The sequence below is a fragment of the Centruroides sculpturatus genome, unplaced genomic scaffold (genome assembly GCF_000671375.1).
Source record: "Centruroides sculpturatus isolate CEXI.00-Female unplaced genomic scaffold, Cexi_2.0 scaffold257, whole genome shotgun sequence".
In the NCBI taxonomy this organism is placed as follows: domain Eukaryota; kingdom Metazoa; phylum Arthropoda; class Arachnida; order Scorpiones; family Buthidae; genus Centruroides; species Centruroides sculpturatus.
In genome coordinates, this window is record NW_019384389.1 from 150366 (window position 1) to 164472 (window position 14107).

General features: G+C 33.5%; 1 protein-coding gene across 1 annotated transcript; it reads right to left on the reverse strand.

Moving 5' to 3' along the window:
• Positions 1-4703: 4703 nt before the first annotated feature.
• LOC111618173 (fibroblast growth factor 16-like) lies at positions 4704-10007 on the reverse strand. The gene is made up of 3 exons (XM_023359636.1): positions 9210-10007; positions 6573-6676; positions 4704-5717 (listed from the first exon to the last, which is right to left on the reverse strand). Exons 1-3 carry the CDS (start codon positions 9364-9366, stop codon positions 5385-5387), a joined length of 594 nt encoding a protein of 197 aa, XP_023215404.1. The 5' UTR covers positions 9367-10007; the 3' UTR covers positions 4704-5384.
• Between the last annotated feature and the right edge of the window lie 4100 nt (positions 10008-14107).

The following is a 14107-nucleotide window of genomic DNA, read 5'->3' on the forward strand; positions in this document are numbered from 1 at the left end:
CGGGAATATTTTTATTATCACCGTTTTTAGAACGTAAAAATTCGTGCCAAGAGATAGACGAATCGCTCGAGTTGATAATACTTTCTACGATATTAATATTTGGTGTTAAAATATTTATGTTTTATATTCGATTTAGAAAATAGACAAGGCGCGATGCGACGCGCGACTCGCTAATCTATCGCGCTACATCGAGGGTGGTCGGTATCGTACTTCTACCTTGAAAATTAAAAACAATTTTAAGGAAAATAAATGTATATACTGGTGTTTAAATTAAACGATATTGTATCGAAACAGATAAAGATAACACCCGCAACAAAAGCCTATTTTATATGTTTCAATAAGGAAGCACTTAGGCAATTAACTGAAGTGTCTCCATTGGAACCTTCTATACACATAAAGAAATTGGATCCTGATAAATTCGAGTGTATTCTTTCTTTAATTATCAAAATATATATATTCAGTTTTCACTTAATGACGTCAATATCTCAATTGGTTTCTAAAATTAGTAGAGAGATATTTAAATATTTCTGTCGTATTATCATTAGTGTGACATCATTTACTACTAATATACTGGATCTATAAAAGAACAGTTAAATAACACATAAAAAGATTGGTGCAGCATACCTTATATTGACTTTAGTGTGTGGGGGGGGACCTATCTATACCACACCAATTGGGGGGGTTCGTGTATAAAATGATGACGTAAATTCTGTAAATCCTTTATACTATTAATTTACAGCATAAAATTAAATCGGTATTCAATTCTAAATATTTAAAATGAAAAACAATTATTAAAATAATGTAAATAAAACAATAATTAGAATTTTTTCTTCTATTCCTAATTTCTGAGATTCAAATCATTTCTAAAATAAATTTGGTTACAGTGTCTGTAAAACATGTTTTACCACATCAAGTGTCCTATTATGATGAAGATATCTGTCAGTATAATTTGAAATGGAAATAATGGTGAGTCAAAACAATAATATTTGTTCTTCTCTTTTGAGTGAGTCAAAAAATAAGATAATCATTATATAAAAGATTTTATTTAACAAATAACAATTTCTACTAAAAATGTAACAATCTATTGTTAATAAAGAAAATATGCAAAATCCTATATTTTACACCAAGATGATAGTTATTTTCAATCAAAAGTTCAAACTTTTAAATTTCAAATTAATATGTTTATTAGTGAAAATCAAATACAATAATTTTTTATGAAAAATAAAGAGAAACGATTATACATTAGTTATAAGGATTATATTTTAATATAATCCTTACAAAGAGAAAAATACAGATACAAANAAATGAGGTAAAGAAAAATATTCAACATCATTTCTAATGACAGAAAAAAAAAGGCAATAGATACACATTTTACGAATATTTTTTCATACAAAAATTCTGAAAGTACCTTCGAGCTGATATACCTAAATACCTGAAAGTATCTTTCAGGTATTTAGGCATATCGGCTCAAAGGTACTTTCAGGTAAGGTATACCAACCTTACCTTGATAATAAGGTATTCAGGTATATCAGCTGAAAGTACTGTACCTTTCAGCTGATATATCTGAATACCTGAAAGTACCTGAAAATGGAGAAGGGGTGCATTTACATTTCTGAATTTTAAAATAAATATTTCCAACACAAAACACAATATTATTAATACACGCTAACACTCGAAATAGTTCTAAATGCCTCCGACAGGATCGCTTATCGACGTTTCCATTATCACATCCATTATTAGGTTAAACTATTTAAAAGGCATTTATAAGCGCAGAAAGCAATTGAATAAAGAAACTAGAAGATTGAAATAAGAAGTGGATAGACTTTTATTTCTTTCCATAATGGAAATTCGGAATTTCCATCTGGTAAATTTGTTATTCATTTTATAAATAAGAATGATTCTCTACTTTTCGTTTTAATATTTTAAATATTAATTCCATTAATTTTTTTTATTACTCATTAAATTATTCATCAATTTCTGAAAAAAAAAAACACTACATTTTTTATTTCTTTTTGAAATGCAAAAATAATCTCCAAAACGGCCGCCATTTTTTTTTATGTCTTCGTTCAAAGGTCTTGATTGTATTTCGCGATAACATAAATCTAATTTACAGTCGACCCCCGTATAACACTGTTGATTATTCCGTTTTATATGAATTCCATGTTGTACGAGTCACTTAGATTTTACAAATACGTGTTCAGGACTGTGAACGGCTCACGTATTTGTAAAATCTAAGTGACTCGTACAACATGGAATTCATATAAAACGGAATAATCAACAGTGTTATAGGGGGTCGACTGTATACTAATGAATATAAAATAATCATTTAGAATTATAAACAAATAAATAAACCAGAATTAAAACTTAAAATCACGTCTTATGACTCAATTAAACTAAACACTACAATCGACATTTTCAACGAAAACTTTTGGAAATAAATAAATAATCGAACCTTTTTTTAAGAAAAAAGGGGGAAAAAAAGATAAATAAAATGATAAAGTTTCCAGTTTTAAGTTTTAATCCGAGAAGGGTCAACATTACCAAAAAAAAAAAAAAAAAAAACGGTGCGTATATAGAGTTGGTACCAATTAAACAAAGCACAATCTGACTGATAACCATCGATTTTTAAATACAAAACGAATAATAAAGACTAAGATGGCATACACCTGTGTTAGGTGATCTTATTCCTAGAAGTTTTATACCTGCGAGGTATAATTCGGGTTTGTCTGGTACATCGATAATAAAGAGCAGGTGTCCGTTGATTAAACGTGATTTGAATAAGGTCGAGAGATTCGAATTAACTCTTCCAATAAAAAAAAGAAAAGAAAAGAACCAGTCGTCCATTTATCAAAACCGAAAAATGACATCTGCACGTAAGGAAATTTGTTTTATTTGATTAACACAGTTCTACTAACAGTTACAAGATTTTTACAACCTATTTAATTCCGTATCGTAATTTGAGACTTCTCTCAGATTCTACCGCCATCTGTTGTTAATAAAAACAAGTATTATTATTATTATTTTTTTTTATTTCCGTATTTTATTTTTTATTGCCTCTTTAATGTTTACGTGCCTTAATGCCTTAATTATCTTTTACCCCCTTTTTTTTCACGTGACTTTACGGTATTTTTACTTGACGGCTATCTTATCGCAGGTGTTCTACTCGGCTTGGCATTTATTTATTTATTTATTTGAATAAAAATTTCGATGTATTTTTAAGTAATTCGCTTATAGAAACTATCGTAATTACTAGCAGCACGTATATATACGAATATGAGGTATAATTACGTGCACGTGATGATAATGATGAACCAATAAAAATTGCGGTGAGATATATAAGAAAATTTCGTGAAATTCTAAACGGCATTTTAATTGGCTCCTTTATTCTGACGTAATTTATAAAGCGCGTGAATTAAATTATTGTGACGTCTTTATCGTATTTTTTCGACTAGAATTAAATTTAAAAAAAAATTAAAAAATTAATTTGTTTTAGAAATAAAATGGAATAAAATTAATTAATTTCGCCGAAAAGGTAAATTTATTTTATTTTATTTAAAAAAAAAAAAAAAATTAACTTTTCTCACGCCAGATGGTGCACTGTACAAGAGGAGGAAGAAGCCATATATAAAACTTTCAACGAGTCTTTACTTTAAGTAAATAATGGAAAATAAATTTAAAAAATAAAAAAAAAAAGAAAGAAACTCGAGTAAATAAAAATGGCATTTATGGCCCGGCGCAAACAAACAAATTTATTCGAAATGCGACGCGATGACGAGTTTAAAATGCGACGTTATCGTTATCTCGGGGTACGTGCGTTATTTTTATTTTGAATCTCGATTAAGCGGAACAAATTATAATTTTAAATGTAAGCTCCCCCCTCCCCGACATAAGAAGATGCTTTAAAACTTCCAGGTGAGCGAGCGAAATGTCTAGACTGAAAGGGAGGAAGCACCTGTGAAAAGGATTTAACGTTCGTAAACGAGTCTGCCCTCTAGACAGGTTGCGGGTAGTTTCATTTTGTAGTTTAGTTTTTTTTTTTCCTTCCCCCTTCTTCTTCTTTCGTTCTTCTTCTTCTTCTTTTCCCCTCTTTTGCGGCTTCCCCTAGTGTTTCTTCTTTCCCGGTCAAACAGGTGTGTCCAAAGAGGCAATAGATCATAAGTTTAGGATAAAGTGGAAGCTGCTCTTATTCATCAATTCTTTTAAAGTACGTTTACAAAAAAAAAGAAAAAAAATAGAAAAGTTAAATCAACTAATTCCTTTTTTTTCCCCTTAACATTCTTTCGATAACGCGCATTTATCTTATTAAAACAATTAAAAATGTAAGCGAAAAAAAAGGAAAGTTAAATCAACTAATTCCCTTTTTTCCCTAAACATTTATTCCCTGAAAATCCCTTTTTCCCTGAACATTTATTCCCTGAAAATCTGTTTTTACCTGAACATTTATTCCCTGAAAATCTCTTTTTACCTGAACATTTATTCCCTAAAAATCCCTTTTTCCCTGAACATTTATTCCCTGAAAATCTCTTTTTACCTGAACATTTATTCCCTAAAAATCCCTTTTTCCCTGAACATTTATTCCCTGAAAATCCCTTTTTTCCCTTAACATTCTTTAGATACGGCACGTTTATCTTATTAAAAAAAAAGTTAAGAATGGAAGCGAATCTTTAAGGATGGAATGTTTTATTTTGGCATCTCAGAATAAAAACACACGTGTTTATTACTTTTTTTATCGTATAAAAATTGCAAAAATACCATTAATTATTATTACTTTTTTTTTCCTTCATTTTCAAAGATAATCTATGGTAAAGTTTAAAGCTCGTTTGGTAAAACGTACGGTGACCTAAATACAAAGAATCTTATACTCTGAGACTTATATCAACACGTATGTATACACGTATATATACATGTGCTGTAGGATCTTATGCATTATAATCGATGAAATATAACCGCGCGTATATTATTAATTAGCAACGACTATAAATCCAGCCACATAAATAGTAAAAATAAATACAAATAACTTACACACTGGATTCGAAGTCAATAATTAAAAACAAAAAAACAAAAAAAAAATAAAGGAACGATTCATAAGTTACGAGTCGATTTCAAAGTCCTTTTCCTCGGCTCCTTTTAACAATTCGGCTCCTCTCAATTATATATTTATTTATTTATTTTCAAGAATATTGTGTTGCTTCCTTAATAAATAAATAAATAAATAAATACTTATAGAGTTTCCTCCATTTTTTTTTTCTCTGTGTAAATATTTCGCACACGTCACATACTTCGTTAGAAACTTCTCGTTTTTTTTTTTTTTTAAGAGGGAGGAAAACAAAACATGGAGCCACTTTTTAGAGTCATTTTGTGCACATTTTTATGCTTTTTTTTCCTTAGTTTTCTTCTCGTTTTTTTGATTTTCGATGTCTTTTTCGATTCTTGTGTCGTCTCCTGGACGCCCTTTGTCTTCGTATTATATTTTTGTCTATGTTGGGCCAGTTCTTTTTTGGCACGTTATATAATATTATATCTTTGGAAGGTTCGATAAAACGAAAAGAAAAATGCGTTATGTTCTGTTTCGCTTTCTTTCCACGTTTGGCTCTCCCCTTTTTAGTCAAACCTATTAGCCATTTTCGTTTCTTCCTTGTGTATTTATAAGACGAGTATACGTTGTAGTAACTGCTTAACATCTTCTCTTGAAAGTAACATTCCATTCCCATTACTTTCTGGAAAATAAAGAAAAAAAAATTATCAATTAATATAGTTTATTTTAATAAATTAATGGGATATATATATATTTTTTTTAAATGTAGGAAGAGAAATTAAAGTGAGGTAGACTGGTAAACTTCCGGAGAGTTCTTCGATTTGGAGGAAAATTCAATAAAAGGGAACTAAAAGTCAAGACGAGTCTTTAAATTCGGGTTAATGGCTAGAACCCGAGTTACATGTCTTTCCCTCCTCTTCATGCTCAATTTATTGAAAAGCCTGCAGATGTTTTATTTTATTATGAGTTTGATTCAATTCAAAAGTATATAATATATATATACTGTATGTATGCACGTGTGTGTACATTCTTCTGAAGCAGTCCATTCCCATTTTCTTTGATGAATGGCCTTTTCAGAAAATGGAAAATTGAATTTTGTCTTACGTTTTCGATATTAAGAAACCCGAATAGAAAAGTTACTTTCCCACGGAATACGATCTTTTATTTACAATTAATTCGAAATTGAACAAAGTCCATAGTGTAAGAATTTGTATCGGAGTGACCGCTTTTCATTAATATTCATAAGAATTAGGAAGCGACGTGGGCACACAAACACACACACACCTATCTGAAGTTCGGTTTGTTTGTCAAATGAAACCATTGACAAGTAAGGGGCCGGGGTTCAGAGCAATCGACCCAATATATCCTGTCTGCGCCGTTGTACTTGCCGCCCACAACCGGGGCAAAGGTGTATCAAAATATGTCACTTCGGAGGACTTTTCGAGAAAATCTATTAAGGTAACGTAAGATTCAAATGGGAGGGAATTCAACGTTACAGTATTAAAAAATATAATAGATTTAAACAATTAATACTTACAGAACCGTAAAGTTTTCCTTTTCTGCTCATGCACAGATACCTTTCGCTGACAATTCCTCGAATGGCTAAAATATTCATGGATAGTTTCATCATCTCTAACATAGCTGAAACAGAAAAATAAAACACATTATGCCCATTAGAGAGAGAGAAAAGTAAAGGTAAATTGATTAAATTGTCAAGCTTTTCGTTCCTTGTTTATCGTATTTTTTAAAAATAAAATACGGGAGCAATCGTTTATTAAGTTTCGAGATGCATACAGGAGACAAATAGGCCATAAATACTACAGAAATTCTTCTAAACAAACAATACTTTTCTCGTGTCGATAAAGCAGAGAGTCGAATGAAAATAATGTTGCCGGGGTTCATTCGATCGCTTGTTGTTTTTGAAGTTTAGAAACAAAGTTGAAGATAATATATAGGCCTATATATATATATATATATACATTTATTTATTTATAAATCTTATATAAACTCTATAGTTTACAATTATTGAAGGAGCGGCATTTAAATAATTTAATTACAAACTTTTTTTAAATAACAGGAGATATACACATAGAATATGTGCACTATTCATTGTTAAATTTATAGACGTTGGCGACATTTTTTTGGAATTTTAGGGATTTTTTCGTGTTTGGAGTTTTGTGATTATTTCATTTTAGGGATTTTTTAGTGTTTGGAGTTTCGGAATTATTTCATTTTAGGGATTTTTTAGTGTTTGGAATTTTGTGATTATTTCATTTTAGGGATTTTTTCGTGTTTGGAATTTTGTGATTATTTCATTTTAGGGATTTTTTCGTGTTTGGAATTTCGGAATTATTTCATTTTAGGGATTTTTTAGTGTTTGGAATTTTGTGATTATTTCATTTTAGGGATTTTTTCGTGTTTGGAATTTTGTGATTATTTCATTTTAGGGATTTTTTCGTGTTTGGAATTTTGTGATTATTTCATTTTAGGGATTTTTTCGTGTTTGGAATTTTGTGATTATTTCATTTTAGGGATTTTTTCGTGTTTGGAATTTTGTGATTATTTCATTTTAGGGATTTTTTCGTGTTTGGAATTTTGTGATTATTTCATTTTAGGGATTTTTTCGTGTTTGGAATTTCGGAATTATTTCATTTTAGGGATTTTTTCGTGTTTGGAGTTTCGGAATGATTTCATTTTAGGGATTTTTTCGTGTTTAGAGTTTTGGGATTCTTTCATTTTAGGGTTTTTCGTGTGGTCTAGCGCTACGAGTAAAAGTACTCGAGCCATTTAATCGCGAACACGCGTAGTACAATCCCGAAACGAGCGAACATTCGAATTGTTAAAAAATAAGGGAAAAAACCGAGGAAAAAAAAAAAGAACAAATTTCTCGGTATATTCACAGGTAATCTCCTTAATAGCAATATTGCCCGGTTAGAAAGTGCAGCCCGAGGACCCGCGCCATTTTTTTACGGAGTGCCACCTCGTAACTAAACTACTAATAAAAGTGGGGCGCCTCACGGCGGCGGGAAACGGAACTAAAGGGAATTGTCGTGCCGAAACGAAGAGGAGGGCGAGTTAAATAAAGAAGTAGCCGAAAAAACCTGTTAGACAAATATTTTGATTGTGGCCCCCGAGGTATCCCGATCCATCGGAAACGAGTCGGAGACCATCGCGTCCGAGATAGGCAGCCCCGCGGGTTCGAAACCTGAAGGATAGAGCTAATTGTTGCCACATTACCGCCATGCATATTTCCTCTTCTCTATTCCTCCTCTAAAGATAATATATTGTGCCGACCCCGGGGCTCGAGCTTTCGGGAAGGACGCATTAGGGCCTAAGATAGACAGAGAGAAACGACCTTCCCGGAACTTAAAACGGTCATCGGACGGAATCGATTGTCAACTGTTGTATCGGTGATTGATCTGGCCAAACTTTAGAATTATTGGCCATCGAATTTTGCCACTTTTCTCGTCCGTACGTTCGCCCGTCTGTCCGTATTTCCCGAAACACGCGCGTCAAAAAAAGTGTCGTGTCGCATCTTTCTCGTTTATTTAATTTTCTACAAAATTTCCCAACCGTCCGCGAAAAGAAGTGTTTTCAAGGAAGATAATTTACTTTCGGAAGAAGTTATTATCGGGGTCGGACGTTTACGAAATGGTATATTGTCTGACGTCACGTATATAACATCGTAAAACAAAAATGGGAGAAGGAGGAGGATGAGGAGGAGGAGGAGGAAGAGGAGGGGGGAAAGAAGTATTTAACCCGCGTGTTAGGAGACACGCGTAGGTAGATTTTAACGACGCCGTAGGTTTTAATATTATTAACGTTTCGCTTATTCATTAACTAAGTGCGACGTTGTAACACGAGGTAATCTTCGAAACAGGTTCGAATCGGCGCTTATTTTTAAAAAAAATCCGTCTAACGGTGATTAGAGTAAATCGAATGGTTTTGTGTTTTTCCTACTACGCGCGCGACTTGGCGACGTCGTAAGCGACGGAGCGACGGAGATCGTCTCTTCTTCTTCTTCTGCGCCCAATTTTTCCGCCGCCGAAAAAAGAAAGAAAGAGAAAAAAAAACCGAAACCACAGCGAGCGCGTGCGCGCGCGGGGAGGAAAATAGCTTTTAAAACGAGAGAAAAAGAGAGAGAAAGAGAGAGAGAGAGAGAGAGGCGACTCACCGTGTTTGCTGCGGATCTCGCGCGTGCCATTAATTTTCCCGTTATCCAGAATTTGCAAGTGGTATCCGGTCTGGCAGTAGAGCTGTCCGTACCTGGCGTTCCTCTCCTGCGCGCACGCAGTCACGCAGAAGAGGACCAACGTCGCCAATATGTGCATCTCGATTAAGTGACACCGTCAAGTCGGCTATGCCACAAACCGATCGAACGGGGCGAAAAGCGGTCAGCTAGCGGCCAACCAAGACACTAGGATTGGTCGACTGGAGTAAACTCCTCCCGCATTCGTGAGGTGTCTCTGCCGTCGTGTGCCTTTCCCGAAACTCTCACTATTAATGGTCGAGTTTCGATCCGGCGGACAGACTTTACCGTTTGCCTCGACCTTATCCCTTAATTTTGATGTATCGCAGAAGCTACGTCGACTGTCTCGTTACCATGGCTACCGAGAGACGACGGAAGGACGAACGTCTTCTACGATATGGAAATGCCTCCTCCCTTCTATTGTCATTTCTGCCAGATGACCCCTCGCCTTTCCTTACGCTTTACGGCCGCTTCGATTACTTTTAAAATGTAATAATTAAATAGCTTGGTGATGGCTTCCTGCGGTTTCCAGCATCCTTCGGATGGATCTTTTTTATAATTTGATTATTCTTAATAGTGTTCGAAGCGTTTTGCACGGAGTAGACTTGTGTGCATTGGTCGGGTCTTGACGCTGTTAACTTCTCGCAAATAATGGTAAAAACGGCGCGTCATGCTACTTCGACTTTTTTCGAACAAACGACAAAAACTGTTTCTTGGAAAACTAATGGGAAAATGTTCTAAATTATTTTTCCATGTCCGATTGTTTTTAACTTTATGTATCTTAAATGCATTCATCTCTACTAATGTTGGCTACTTTCTTCAACCTTTGCAGGCTACTTTCTTCTACCTATACGAACTACTTTCTTATACAGTACTAATGCAAGCTATTTTCTTCTACTTATGCAGGCTACTTCTAAAGTTACTTTCTTCTACTTATGCAAGCTACTTCTAAAGTTACTTTCTTCTACTTATGCAGGCTACTTCTACTTGTGCATGCTACTTCTACTTGTGCAGGATACTTCTACTTGTGCAGGCTACTTTTACTTGTGCAGGCTACTTCTATTTATGCAAGTTACTTTCTTCTACTTATACAGGCTACTTCTACTTGTGCAGGCTACTTCTACTTATGCAAGCTATTTTCTTCTATTTATGAAAGTTACTTTCTTCTACTTATACAGGCTACTTCTACTTGTGCAAGTTACTTCTACTTGTGCATGCTACTTCTACTTGTGCAGGATACTTCTACTTGTGCAGGCTACTTCTACTTGTGCAGGCTGCTTCTACTTGTGCAGGCTGCTTCTACTTGTGCAGGCTACTTCTATTTATGCAAGTTACTTTCTTCTACTTATACAGGCTACTTCTACTTGTGCAGGTTACTTCTACTTGTGCATGCTACTTCTACTTGTGCATGCTACTTCTACTAGTGCAGGCTACTTCTACTTATACAGGCTACTTCTACTTGTGCAGGCTACTTCTATTTATGCAAGTTACTTTCTTCTACTTATGTAAGCTACTTTCTTCTACCTATACAGTACAAATTGATTTCTTATACTAATGCAGGCTATTTCATCTACTTATTCAGGTTACTTTCTTCTACTAAATGCTTCTACTTATATTCTAATTCTACTAATCTCTACTTATGCAGTTCTCCTACTTCTATTAATTCGTCGAATATTCCGCACTATTTACAACTTTAAATAATATTCTTTGCAGTTTTACTCTTAAATTTTGATAGAGCATTTTTCAATCATCCCATAATTTAAACCACATTAAACCCGGCACTTAGGACAGCATATTTCCTAATTTTTTAGTATCTATTCTGCGTGTTAATTTAATAATAAAACGCTACAAATTCTCCATTAGAAAGGATACAGAACTTTCTGTTTATACATGTTGTAAATTATTAACCTATGTAAACGAAATTTTCGTTCTTAAAGCTCCAACAATGTGCTCGAAAACAATGAGTAAAACTTTCAACTGCCATCTCGTAAAAGACGTGTTATCAACATTCGAAAATTCTGTATAGCTTATATAATTGTATAAATTTGCATATTAAGGACTATTTACGTAACTTAATTGTGTTTAACTCAATTAAATCGATACATCTGGACCATAATTTAACCTCGTCTATACAAAATATAATGGAAGAAGAAAGGAAAATCCATTGGAAAGTTTCTAATCTTCACAATGGTTTTCCTTTCTTCCATTACATTTTGTAAGTAGAAAAAAAAGTATATTATTATTGTTATTTTTACAACTCATTAATTACAACAAAATTAATTCGATTATGTCTATTAGTCTAATAAGGTATAAAATTCGCTAATCAATTAAACTTCACCCTAATTGATTAAGTAATAACAACACATATGAGAAAAAGAAAAAAAAAAAAAAGATAAACACAATTAAATTTAATTAATGTTCTCCTTGCGCTAATAACAATTATTTATTCGAAATTAAAGGAGGGAGGGGAGGGGGTCGTTTAAAAAGGGAATTCAATTTAGCAACCCGGACAATTCGAACGTGTTAACGCATACGGAATTTAACTAAAACACACACCACTTAATTGCCGTGTCAAGCGAATTGATACTTGATTAAGACTTGGAGGAATTCGTTTGGTCGAGCCGATTTTATTTTTTCTTGTGTACTCTTTATACCTGTTGTGTTTACTTAGACATAAAAATAAAAAAAAAATAAAAAAAGAGTAGGAAACAAGTTGTTGAACTTTGTATATTTTATGCGAAGGAGTTAAAGGAAGCATTGAAGAGATTTAAGCTCGGAAGTGGGTGTTTGATCAATTGATAAAAGTAAAGACAGTCGTATTTCATTCATAGGAGAAAAACTACAAACGTGAGTCATAGATAAAATGTAAAACTTACTTTGCAAGTGTTTTAAAAAGGTAAATATCCTTTCCATTTTTTTTCTTTTTATTTATTTAAAAAGAAGAAGAAGAAGAAAAAAAAAAACAGAGAAAAACCAATTAAAGAATACGAAGTTCACAATTGTTAATCGTTTAACTCTTTGGTTTCGTTTGGCAAATTGTTTGAGAAATTTCGATCCCGTTTACAATTGCCGACTCGTACCCACTTTCAAAAGCAATACGGTCACTCGAGACCGCAGGTGTGCACACTCGTTTGCCGATTTCGTGATGTCGATGCTAGAAGGGGTTAAAGGTCAAACTTCTTCTCTTGTTTTTTTCCTTCTTTTTCTTCCAGCATCGTAAATGGTTAAAAAAAAAAAAAACACAACCCTTTCGTGTTGATTCTTTACCCGAGGCGTCCAGGTACGGACTTCGCAGTTTTTGGCATTTTTTTTTCTCTTAATTTTTGTGTTTTTTTGAGATTTTTGCAAACGATTTTCGCTCTTTAAACGTTACCATTTTTTTTACTGGAGTATTTAAACAGCGAGTATTAATTTAACAATGGCATGAATTTCACCCAAATTAAGTCTTTAAAGCGCATAACCTACGGGGTTTATGAGTTTGTACTACGTTACGAGGTGTGTTAGGTGTATTAGGAAGGTTCGTAATGCTTAGAATTATGCATGGGCATTAATTAGGGAAAAGGTTGGTGGAGACAAATAATTACATCAATAATTTTAGGGGCATTTTAGAAGTAGAAAATAGAATACGATATCGAAGGTTAGGTATCTCAATCCTAATATTACGATTATATATAATAATTTGTTGGATTTTTTTACTCCATTCCAGGGAGTGGCGAGTGTCCCGTTTCCTCCTCCTAACTCTGCTAGTATTAAATAATTGTAACTGAGAATGAGCAAAATGCTATTCGGTTATCTTGTGTTAGTATAGAACGTTCTGTAACATTTTATAAACACTTCTGTAAAAACAATAACTTGAATTTGCTCTAAACTCTTTTAATACCGACTGAAGCGTATTTTTAAATTCATTTTTCACGTATTAATTAGTTTACAATACTCATTTTTGCAGTCATCAAACCATAGATTGCTCTCCTGAATCTGAGATTTACAGGATCAAAGCATGGATCGCTCATTACAATCAAAGCTTTACAGGATCAAACCACAGATTGATCATTACAATCAGAGCTTTACAGGATCAAGCCACAGATTGATCATTACAATCAGAGCTTTACAGGATCAAACCACAGATTGATCACTACAATCAGAGCTTTACAGGATCAAATCACAGATTGATCATTACAATCAGAGCTTTACAGGATCAAACCATAGATTTCATTGATTATAAAAAGGTATTAGTCTGCAAATATAATAGGTATGAATAAAAAATCAGCCGCTTCTCATAAGCCGTTTAATAAACAATAAATTGAGCGCGCATATGCGCATTACAGAATTACATAAAAAAAATTTAAAAATCTGCGCACAAATTAAAATTACGCGCCGTATTTATTTAATTTTTTTTCATTTTAGAAGAACAGAATAGGAACCGAATGTTGGAGAACGTTCAGTTACGGGAATAGCCCGCGCCCAAAGGACACCTTTCAAATTTTTACGCCGGATCGATTCGATACGGCTTTGGGGCCAACACTATATTTCAGTCAATCAATCTGTCATTTTAATACATCAGTCGGTATGACGTCACACGTCGCTCCGTTGCCGCTAGACGGCGTCTTTATCGCAATATTTTATCTCGGTCGAGTAGACGAGGTCAACGGAGTTAAAAGGAGTTAATCTTATTAAAGTGGTCTCGTTAGCCGCAATTCGAATTTTAAGGGGAATTTTTTTTTTTTTTTTTTTTTTAACATTGGACGTCTCTGATCGTTACGTAACGTATCTTATAATGGCGTAGGCAATACTGGAGGCGAATTAAATAATTATTTCGTGTCAAA

What these genes read in the sequence shown, in the direction of transcription:
- LOC111618173 (XM_023359636.1), bottom strand. Translation starts at nt 9,366, where the DNA reads ATGCACATATTGGCGACGTTGGTCCTCTTCTGCGTGACTGCGTGCGCG. An exon ending in CGAGATCCGCAGCAAACACG is followed by an intron (nt 6,677 to 9,209) that starts GTGAGTCGCCTC and finishes TTTCTGTTTCAG; the next exon opens with CTATGTTAGAGATGATGAAA. An exon ending in AAGGAAAACTTTACGGTTCT is followed by an intron (nt 5,718 to 6,572) that starts GTAAGTATTAAT and finishes TTTATTTTCCAG; the next exon opens with AAAGTAATGGGAATGGAATG.